The sequence below is a fragment of the Pelophylax lessonae genome, assembly GCF_965119305.1.
Source record: "Pelophylax lessonae genome assembly, chromosome: 2".
Taxonomy (NCBI): domain Eukaryota; kingdom Metazoa; phylum Chordata; class Amphibia; order Anura; family Ranidae; genus Pelophylax; species Pelophylax lessonae.
The window spans coordinates 111,266,229-111,277,369 of NC_138769.1; the positions used below are offsets into that span (position 1 = coordinate 111,266,229).

At 41.0% G+C, this 11,141-nt stretch overlaps 1 protein-coding gene across 1 annotated transcript in view; it reads right to left on the minus strand.

Annotated features, from left to right (window-relative positions):
* The window catches only part of LOC309547978 (uromodulin-like), a gene marked incomplete at both ends in the record, with an annotated part of 51,033 nt that extends 40,529 nt beyond the window's left edge, over positions 1–10,504 (minus strand). The window contains one exon of the mRNA XM_082247969.1: positions 10,432–10,504. Within this exon, the coding sequence (XP_082104095.1) occupies positions 10,432–10,504 (73 nt within the window). The remainder of the gene's footprint in view (positions 1–10,431) is intronic.
* Between the last annotated feature and the right edge of the window lie 637 nt (positions 10,505–11,141).

The window sequence follows — 11,141 nt, forward strand, 5'->3', positions numbered from 1 at the left end:
TTTTTGGGGACCAGTGACACTAATATAGTGATCAGTGCTAACAATATGCACTGTCACTTTACTAATGACACTGGCTGGGAAGCGGTTAAACATCAGGGGCGATTAAAGGGTTAAATGTGTGCCTAACAGTGTTTTAGTGTACTGTGGGTTGTGTTTTTACAAGGGGAAGACATGGATCCATGTTTATGCTTTGCAGAGACACAGGATCCATGCCTTCCCTCCTGTCAGCATGGCAGTCTGCCTCTGTGCTGGATGATCGGCGGGTGCAGGCGGACATAAAATCCGCCTTACCCACAGATCAGCTCCCGCTGTTGATAAAGCAGGCTGCCGGTGGTGTGCATGCGGGTCCCCTACCCAGGCAATACCTGAGCACTTTGATAGGGAGCAAATAGAAAGAGCTTTGCAGTGTGGACCTTTCTTCATGGATCACCTGCCAATGGCACCCGTGTAGCCTGCAGTTTATGTCTGCAGAATATCATCTGTGGTAAAAGTACCATCTATATGGGATGGAATGCATGCACGAGTAAACACAGAATAGGCAGAAAAAGGCCTTCAGACATTATTAGAACAAGGTCCTTCAGCATCCAAGGCAAAACGGCCAAAGTGTGCCCCCTTCCTTCTCCATGAGCTGTAAACGTTTTCAAAAATAGCCCAAAATAAGTCTTTGATCTCAATTGCTCATACACATAAAATGTTAGGAGAAGATAAAAAAAAAACACAAAGTACTTTGGTCTGTAGGGAGAGATCTACCCACAGTGCTTCTTAGGGTCTGGATTCCATTAAGAAAACCAAAAAAGGATGCAAAAGACAGCAGCCTTGTAGTGAGACAATAGCAGGATGGATCAATGGGATGGATGTGATTAGGAATGGATGGATGGATGGATAGATGGATGGGTTCAGACTTCATTTATGGTGCAGCAGGGCTTGTCAGATCATCAGGACATCTTAAAAAAACAGAAGGGGAACCGCAGTGCAAACATCAATGGAAACATAAGTCATTTATTTAAGACAATAATAAAATACTTACATCTAGGTAAGCAGATGGCTGTGTAAGGTGAGAAAGCTTCTGTGGCCGGCCTGGCCATCTAGCTGGCAGAACCAGCTGTTATGCACGGATTTCCAAAGCCGTGGAGGGAGTCAGAGGTGGTAGCAGTGTCTCCTTCAGGCAGAGTGACAAGCCATGATGGCAAACCACGGTGACAAGCCATGGGAGAGGGGGCATATAAAATGCGTTTCAGAGGCCCTGCCTCCTCTGTCAAGTATCAAGATACTGCTATGCGGGTATATGCTTGCAGGGCTGCTGTTAGAAATTATGGGGCCCCCTACAGCCTACCTGATAGGGCCCCCCCCCCCCAAAAAAAATATCAAATTGAATTTCTGCTAAAATGCCATGGTCACAATGCGGTTTTGCAGCCATTACAGAAATCATACCCTTGCTGACTCTGCTTCCTGACACCTGTATTTTGTTATACTTTTTTAAAATTGCTGAATGGTAATTTTACATTGTGAGACCATGCTGCAACTGAGTCAGGTGCTTGGCTTGCAGTTGCAGATCAGCCCCTTTTAACTGAAAAGGGGGGTTTTAGGCTGGGTTCACACTGATGTGAATTGGATGTGGGTTTTTTTGTATCCAATTTGTATGTCAGGAGAGTGTGACTGGCTCTTAATGGAAACAGTTCACAAAGCTCCGAGGAAGCTGCAGAGCGGTTTGCAGAAGAGTCTTGTGCCTTTTTCTGGTCTGTTTCAGGTCTGAATTGAGCCAAGAATTTGGGCCTGATTCATTCCTGAAATGGAGAACAGGGATGCAGTGGATCCCCTGCTGTGAGCCGCTCCACACAACGGTGTGAACCCAGCGTGATAGGTGGTGCTACATGTCCAACTCTGCAGCATGCGTTAAAAATGCTGCAGCTGTGTAGTAAAACATTTCAGCCACAGCATGTGTACAGCCCTATGTGACTGCATTGTTAGGATTCGGATGCACAGCCAGGGGTGGCAGTAAATCCATGGCTCAGCCACCCATGTAATGGCGCTTTTCCACTGCATGGAACCGCACCGGTTCGGCACGCTTTTGTGCTTTTCCACTGCTGGTACCGCATGGTATAGGGTCGGAACGGTTCGGTACGGTACGGTATAGGTTTGCTTTTCCACTGCATGGAACCGAACGGTACGGTACGGCTCTGAAAAAACAGTACCTACTCGATTGTGGTTCCAACAGGTACCAAACTGGTACCATATCCCACAATCCTTTGCATGCAGTCACTACTAGCCACTGATTGGTCAGAGAATCCCACCCACCCCGTTGTTATCCCACCCGCTTAACTTACCCCACCCACAGTACTACTTTAGTGGAAAAGCAAACCTATACCGTACCGTACCGAACCGTTCCGACACTATACCATGCGGTACCGCAGTGGAAAAGCAAACCGGGCCAAGCAGGGCCGAGTAGAGCCGACCCGGTACGAGCCGGTACTTGCAGTGGAAAAGTGCCATTAGAGTCCTTAGGCTGCATTAACACTTTGCATTTCCTGAACATGTGACAAAGTGCATGGGAAACTCACATACTGCTTGTGGTGCCATTAATTGTAAATGGCATTCCAAAAAAAAGTTAGCAGACCCACGTTTTGTCAGGTGTGGCAAACTTGCAAAGCTGCATGCCTGATAATGTTCTAGACCTTCTATGGTGTGTTTGTCAAATGTAGGGCAGCCAATTCAAGTGAATGGGCTTCCCTATGTGTAAAAAAACAAGCTAAAAAAAAAAAAATGTGAGCAGGAACATGCATTCCTGCAATGCTTAGTGTGAATGGGACCTCAGGGTGGCTTATAGAAATGGCTTGGTGGAGATGTGCATCAGCTGGAATTCTGAACTTTATTCACCCTCCCCACTCACCCCGTTTCAGCAGAAGCACTACAACATTCAAACTCTGCAGCCACTGAAGGTTACAGAGCTCACAGAGCATGGTGAGGTCAGGAGAGCAGAGCTTGTGATTCAGGGAGGAGGAGGAGCAGGCAAAAAACTTCTTACCTCAATCTTTCCTCTTTGCAGGAGAACACTGCTGATCACAGGGGGAGGGGAGGGGGAGTTTCAGGACCCAGCAGTGTAATGATTTCAAGGCAAAAGAAGAGAGAGACGATCTACAGCTGTCCCTGCTACTCCAAAATCGGACGGGATGCAGCCCGAGAACAAAGCCAGCATGGGACAGATAAATAAAGGGACTGGAGAATGGAGGGAGAAAGTTAGCAGCAGTGCTGGGGGTTTCATGAGTCACAAGACAGTACAGCCGCTCTCCTCTCCTGCAGGTGCCCGGGCCCCATTTTGGACTGATGAGGCTCGGGCCCCCTACAGGAGGGCTGGCTGTACTGCCTTATCAGCGGTCCTGTATGCTTGTAATTGACAGACAAAAAAACAGAAAATGGTAGATATATTGTTTTATCTCTTGAGTAAATACCCCTTTTATTGCATACTAAGAGTCTGCTAGCCTTGCTTGCTGCAGCTTGGTTTTGCCTGCTATTACTGAGTCTCTGATCTGCTAAGACCCCTACAGGTTCTCCCCCTAATAAGTAACTTGCATTCATATTTTTAGCTCCCACATGCATTACTTTACATTTTTCAATGTTAAAGTGGAGTTCCACTAATTTTTGTGTTTATTAAAAGTCAGCAACTACAAAAAGTGTGGCTACTGACTTTTAATAAACACTCACTCACCTGTCCCATGGTCCAGCGATGCAGCCGCCCAAAGCCTCGCTTCTCTCTCTCTTCTCTCGGCAGCTCCGGCATCACTAGTGTAGGCACCCGGCTGTGACAGCTTGCGGCTTCCCATTGGTCCCCATTGGTTGGGCAATCTTCAGGAACCTGTGATGTGTCCCAGAAGAATGCAAGGTGGGAGGGGGAGAGGAAAACTTCCGCTCGAGCCACCTAGGCGGCTTGAGCCGAAGTGGGAGCAGGTATCTGTCAAAACTAGGTACCTGCCCCCCCCCCCAACTAAAAAAATGACATACCAAATTTGGAGGGGGGGGGGCGGGAGTGCTTAAAGTGAAACTTCCCCTTTTGGGTAGAGCTCTGCTTTAACCACTTGCCAACTGTTTTCAGTAATATTATTGCAGCAGTGCGGCTCCCCTGGGTTCAGCGATGTAGACCTACATCGCTGGACTCCTAGTGATTCCGCGCGCTCCCGCTGTGTTTAGACTGCCGCCTCCCTTCCCCGATCATCGTGGAAATGGTGAGAAGACCCGCCTGCTTATGTAAACAAAGCAGGCGGATCTTCTCAGTGACAGACAGGAGGAGATCACAGGATTCAGCATAGCTGAACCTGAGATCTCTTTGTCTGTCACAGAACCCCCCCCCCCCCCCCCCACACACACACACACATACACATGTCAGTAAGCACGAGGCATACATTTAACCCCTTGATCACCAACAGTGTTAACCCCTTTCCTGGCAATGGCATTATTACAGTAACAGTGCATATTTATGGCACTGATTACTGTAGTAATGTCACTGGTCCCCCCAAAAGTGTCAAAAATGTCAGTCAGGGGTCTGATCTGTCCGCCGCAATGTCGCAGTCCCACAAAAAATCACACATCGCCGACATTACTAGTAAAAAAAAAAAAACAATAAAAATGACTTAAATCTTTCCTGTAGTTAGTAAATGCGATAAACCAATCAAAATACGCTTATTGCGATTTTTTTTACCAAAAAATAGGTAGCAAAAAACAAATTGGCCTAAAATGTAAAAAAATTCAGATTTTAAAATTTTCTTTTTTGGGAATGTCATATAGCAGAATGTGAAAAATATATATATATTTTTTTTCAAAATTGTTGCTCTTTCTTTGTTTATAGCGCAAAAATTTAAAATCGCACAGGTGATCAAATACCACCAAAAGAAAGCTCTATTTATGGGGAAAAAAAGGACATCAATTTTATTTAGTAGTTAGTAAACGCGATAAACCAATCAAAATACGCTTATTTTGATTTTTTTTACCAAAAAATAGGTAGCAGAAAACAAATTGGCCTAAAATGTAAAAAAATTTGGATTTTTACATTTTCTTTTTTTGGGAATGTCATATAGCAGAATATGAAAAATATTGTTTTTTTTTTTTCAAAATTGTCGCTCTTTTTTTGTTTATAGCGCAAAAAGAAAAAATCGCACAGGTGATCAAATACCACCAAAAGAAATCTCTATTTGTGGGGTATTAAAAAAGGACGTCAATTTTATTTGGGTACATCGTCGCACGACCGCGCAATTGTTCATTAAAGTAACGCAGTGCCGAATCGGAAAATAGGTCCCGGTCAGAAAGGGGGCAAATCCTTCCGGGGCTGAAGTGGTTAAACTTCATCTGCCATATTACTACCTACGCCCCCCCCTCCCCCCACCACCCCCACCATCATTTTAACTAGGTCTTCTTGTAACATTAAAACATCCTGTGGTAAGGTTATTGCCCTGCTTAACTTTGTATCGTCAGCAGACACTGAGATTGAACTATTTTTTAAAACCATATTGTTTATGAACAAGTTAAGGTGTATATGAACCCTTGCCTTGTAAAACAGCCAATTGTGTTTAAGACAAAACACCTGTGTATATGAATATATAAAATAAACTATAAATACCTTTTCTTATAACACATGACCTTCCAGGAGAAGGCAGAGAAATACCAGTAACATGATCTTCAGTAGAGGAGCGTAGGGGAGGTATGTAGGTGGGTCAACACAAGTCTAACCATTGGAGCACAGGCAGGCTGCGTCCCCAGGCAAAAAAGCAAACTGGCCATGCTGAAATGAATTTGATTCCATGCCCTAGCATGGTAAGTTTGAAATTGAAAAGCAAGGGGACTGGCAGGATCACCAGATATTTTGCACAAATAGAACAGTACATTTTTTAATAAAAGTATATGGTACAATATACACATATGAGGAATATGAAATGTTGGGGTGACAAACAGAATTGGTCCAAGGACAAAACCTTGGGGCACACTGCTCACAACTCAACAACATTCATAAAATATCAATAACAACCTTTTGGTTGTGCTCCTGCATGCAGTTTTCTATGCAGGAGCATATAAAATCATCAGTGTCAAAAGAACTACGGTTCTTCATAAATTCATGTCGGTACCAGTGTTAATTTCGTCGACTAAAACAGACTAAAACGTTTTCGTCGACTAAATGAACACAATTTTAGTCGACTAAAATACGACTAAAACTAAAACAATTCAGATGACTAAAATACGACTAAAACTAAAATGGCATTTTAGTCTTAAGACTAAAATACGACTAAAACTAAAATGGCATTTTAGTCATAAGACTATAACTAAAACTAAATTGAAATTTGCTGCCAAAATTAACACTGGTGTAGTGCTGTGCTAGTGCATGCTCAAAGCTTAATACCATAAATAATAACATATTCGATTTTTCACTCCAGGACCAGCAGTAGTATATAATGAGTTTGGAAATTGTAGAGAAATGCTTAAATAATGCATTACAAATTACAATTGAACTACACCCATTCGATTATAGATGACTAAAATGACTTTTAGTTGACTAAAATGTAAGATGTTTTAAAATGTACTGGAGTTTTAGTCGACTAAATACGACTAAAAACTAAAACACTTGCAGGAGACTAAAATGGGACTAAAACTAAAATGCCATTTTAGTCCTAAGACTAAAAGTAAATTGAAATTTGCTGCCAAAATTAACACTGGTCGGTACTACTAATGATACTTTTTTCATCTGCAAATTCTTGGATATGGTCCCTTATCACTCCTCCAATCGTTTACATACTATTTATTCATACTGGCCTGTAGTTTCCTGATAAATATCTTGGCCCTTTTTTTTAATTTTGGTACTACATTTGCTTTTCGCCAGTCTGCTGGTATTATTTCAGCCAGTAAGCTGTCCTTAAAAATGAGGAATAATGGTCTGGCAACATGGCTAAGTTTTTTGAGAACTCTCAGGTGTAAGTCATATAGTCCTGGTGATTTATTCACATATTTCTAGCTTTTTTTGAACACAGGTTTCTGTCAGCCCCAAGGGTACATTCAATATAATGGTATAAACATTACTGACTTGTTTTTTATACCTCTTCCTTTCATTCGTATTTATACAGTTGCCTTCTCCCTGTCACCTGTCACCTGTCACCTGTGACCAGCTTTCCCTGATCATCTTCACTGGGGCCATTATGTTCTTTTTACTATTACTACATTTGAAAAAAAAATGTAACTCTCCTCAACAATGTGTCTCTTGCTACGATGATTGCGCTCTTTTGCATTTGTTAAAGCATTTTTTGTTACTTTAGAACACTGATGGTGACTCTTCGGTCTTATATTTTTATAACCATGTGCTGACTAGGCCTTTTTCTGGCATTCTTTGTTTACAGATAAAACTCAGTTTTAAATAATATTTTTTTAACAGCGATCCTAGAGAAAAATAGGGAATTGGTTGCAATTTTTTTATGTCACACGGTTTTTGCTCAGCGGTTTTTCAAACGCAATTTAAAAAAAAAAATACACTTTAATGAATTAAAAAAAAATAAAAAAAACACAATTCATACCTCAATGTTTTTGGAAAAATATGAAAGATGATGTAATGCCAAGTACCTAACATGTCATGCTTTAAAATTGCGCATGCTCGTAAAATGGTGCCAAACTACGGTACCTAGAAATCTCCATAGGCGCGCTTTAAAACTTCTACAGGTTACAAGTTTAGAGTTACAGAGGAGGTCTAGTACTAGAATTATTGCTCTCGCTCTGACATTTTTGGTGTGTTGTGATCACCTTTACATATGTAGACGTGACCTACATATGCATTCACCACTGTGTGCGAGCACGGGGGGGGGGGCGCTTTAAAAAAATATTTTTTTACATTTATTTTATTACATTTCTTAAATTTTACACAGTCCCTTTAAAAAAAGTTTTTTTTTTCTGTCACTTTCATTGCTGTTGCAAAGAATGTAAACATCCCTACGATAAAAATAAAGTATGACAGGTTCTCTTTATGAAGAGATCTGGGGTCTAAAAGACCTCAAATCTCTCCTCTACCATTAAAAGAAAAAGGTATATATATATATATATATATATATATGTGTATATATATATATATATATATATATATATGATTTTAATCTTGTTTACATGGAGCTGGAACCAGAGCTAAACATGACATTTGTCCTCCTAGGTCATAGAGATGAGCAGATCTTTCTTTTGTTCATCTCTGTGTCCAGTTGCCCCCAGTACCGGTTCGGTTCCCGAACTTACCAGTTGGCCAGGTAGGCCCAGGAACCACCAGAAAGTGAATGCACCACTTGGACCACTTTTATTAGAAAGACCGGCGCCTGAGGGAGAAAATAATATTGGGGTTATGGCTTGTAGCTGCAGCCATAACCACAGTATTAAATGTCAAAATAATGACATATTTTCCTAGTTAGGCAGTAGACAAGTGGACAACTTGTTCTTGTTAAAGCAATAGTAAACAGCACTTAAAAAAAAAAAAAAAAAAACCTGCAAGACAATGGCATATTGTGCTAGTATGCATGGTATACGAGCACATTATGAAATACTGACCTTAAAACAAAGCCCTTCAGTGGCGTGCTGTCATCGCTGACAGGGCTTCCATCTTCACCTGGTCTTCCTTCTGGGTTCACATGCTCCAGCCCTCTGATTGCTCGGGGTAGTCACGGGCGACGGCACAGAGCTCTGAAGAGATAGCACAAGTATACCGCCCCTTCAGAGCACATGCGGCGGTGATGTATCACCAGCTGCTTGCAGTGTGAATGTATCCTAAACAATGCAGGTTTAGAAGACATTCACTGTACCTACAGGTAAGCCTTATTATAGACTTGTAGTTACAAGTAAAAAAAAAAAAGAGTTTACTTCCACTTTATTATTACTTTATACCTTTAGTATTTAGCTACCAGGTTTAACTTTTGTTGTACATAAAGACACTTTCTGTCTCAGAGACCACTGGAGCATTGCCATGAGCAACATTTAATGCTTCAACTCTATGGACCGCATTGTTCATATCCTCTTTTAGAGATTGACATGAGCCCCAGTGTATTTTCCAAAATGATGTATAAAAACCCTTAGCCCTTAAAAACCCTAAAATACCCATAGTTTCAATGCACTGTGCTATGTTGTAGCAGACACATGGGTGCAATGTCCTATAACACTCAAAATGTGTAAGAAACACTACTCCCTTGGCTGCATATTTCCGAGCTAGACTGTGACACATTGGTTCACAAACAATGGTTCTCAAATCAAAAAAAGAAAATGGGATAAAATACCACTTGGTCAAATCCAACTCCTGCTTTCATTTTCCAATCTACTACCTAAATATGATATCTGAGCTTTTACTGTTATTGTCACATATATTAAAATGAATCCAAGATTGCAAACCAAAGAAGAATGCCCAAAAGAATACCCATTCATCAAGACCCATGACAATCAAAGTCACAGCACATTTATACAGCTTTTTCATATCTAGTATACATTTCTTTCAAATAAATTGCAAGGCTTTTTCGACTTATGTCATAAAGTGAAGCCTTCTAAAAAATCAACCTGGTGTCCTTATAGAATGAAAGGTGGTGGTTGTGACTTGTAAGCACTCCAAACTATGAGGGTCCTTTCCCAAGGGCATTACGCCTGGCAGACTCCGCTTTACTCAGCGGGGGATCGGTCTGCTAATCCCCACTGAGCAGGCGAATGCAAAGTCACTGTGCTGAGACGGACCCGTTAGAGCCCCGCTCTGCTCTTTGGGGAGATCGGATGAAAATGGAGCACCTGTCTGTTTTCCTTCGATCATATCTGATCTGATAGAGGGATGGAGAATAGGGTTACCATCTGTCTGGATTTCATGAACAGGATTGGATTGGATATCAGCGGGTGTCAGGGGACACGTAACCGCTTACATCCGCTGCCCCATAGGGGTGATTGGAGGGTCAGATCAGGTCCGCCTAAAAAACTGACTAGCCCCACACAGCCATACCAAATTTTAAAAAATTACAGGACCCTGAAGGAAGTACAGTAAGGGGGCAGTTTGGGGGCGGGAGCTGTGATCTGTGAACATGCCTTATTTTGCACCCTAAAAATGGGAGAAACATGAAACATGTTCGGAAAGATGGGGTTCTCTTTTAAACCCACAAGTGTATTTTTACCACTCCCCTTCCTTCATACTAACTTTTCAAGGTACAAATGTAACCATTTAGAGGCTAAACTAAAGGTTTAGTAAAGTAAAACATTTTAGTTATTAAAATAGTAGATAAAAAAAAGGTTTATACATTAGATCAAATGAAGGACAAATAGGGAGGAAAGTGGGACAGAGGGATTTGGTTCAAAATGAAAGACAGTCCCTCCATATGAAGAACAATTGGGAGCCATGGCATTAAGACTGCATTTCTTTACAGTAGAGGATCGTTAAACATTAAGCATATTAAAATGTTATCTTACCTCCTTCTAATTGAAATGAGGCTGAGAATGTGGCTGATAGAAGCAGCACAATAGTTACTATAAATGCCTGCATCCCGTCTGAATTTTATTCTTGCAACTGAAAATTAAAAAAAAAAATCTAAATTTTCATAATTTTATTAGAATGAGGCTGAGAAGGTTGTCGATAGAAGAACCACAATATTTACTAAAATGCCTGCATCCCATCATTATCTTGTTCATGCAATTGAAAATGCAAAAACCCCAGATTTTTCATAATTTGATCGGTTGGCATCTTGAACAAAATGCAGATAATACTTACTTTAAGATATGTTGGTGCACAGATGTCTCTGCAGGATTGGCTTTCTCCTTGGCCTATAGTGCTTTATATAGAGGACAGAGTAGGTGATACCACTGTCTTTATTGCTTTTTGCTACTGCTATTAAAATATATCATATGCTCATTCACAGCTATGGAATAAAACAGTGAACAACACAATTAGATGTAAAGAAACCTAGCAAAAACAATTTCAGCTACTATAAAATATAAACCAAGCGCTGTTATTGGCTCAACAGGCAAATGTTTAACTTTTAGGGTAGATCAGAGAAGATTATGTCCTTTTATTCAACTTAAATTACTTATAATATTCACCTTCAGCTTTGTTTCAGTAATATAATCTGTTCATGTGATGGCAAATTGAGGGTCATCAAAAAAGTTTTAACAGTTTAGGAGTA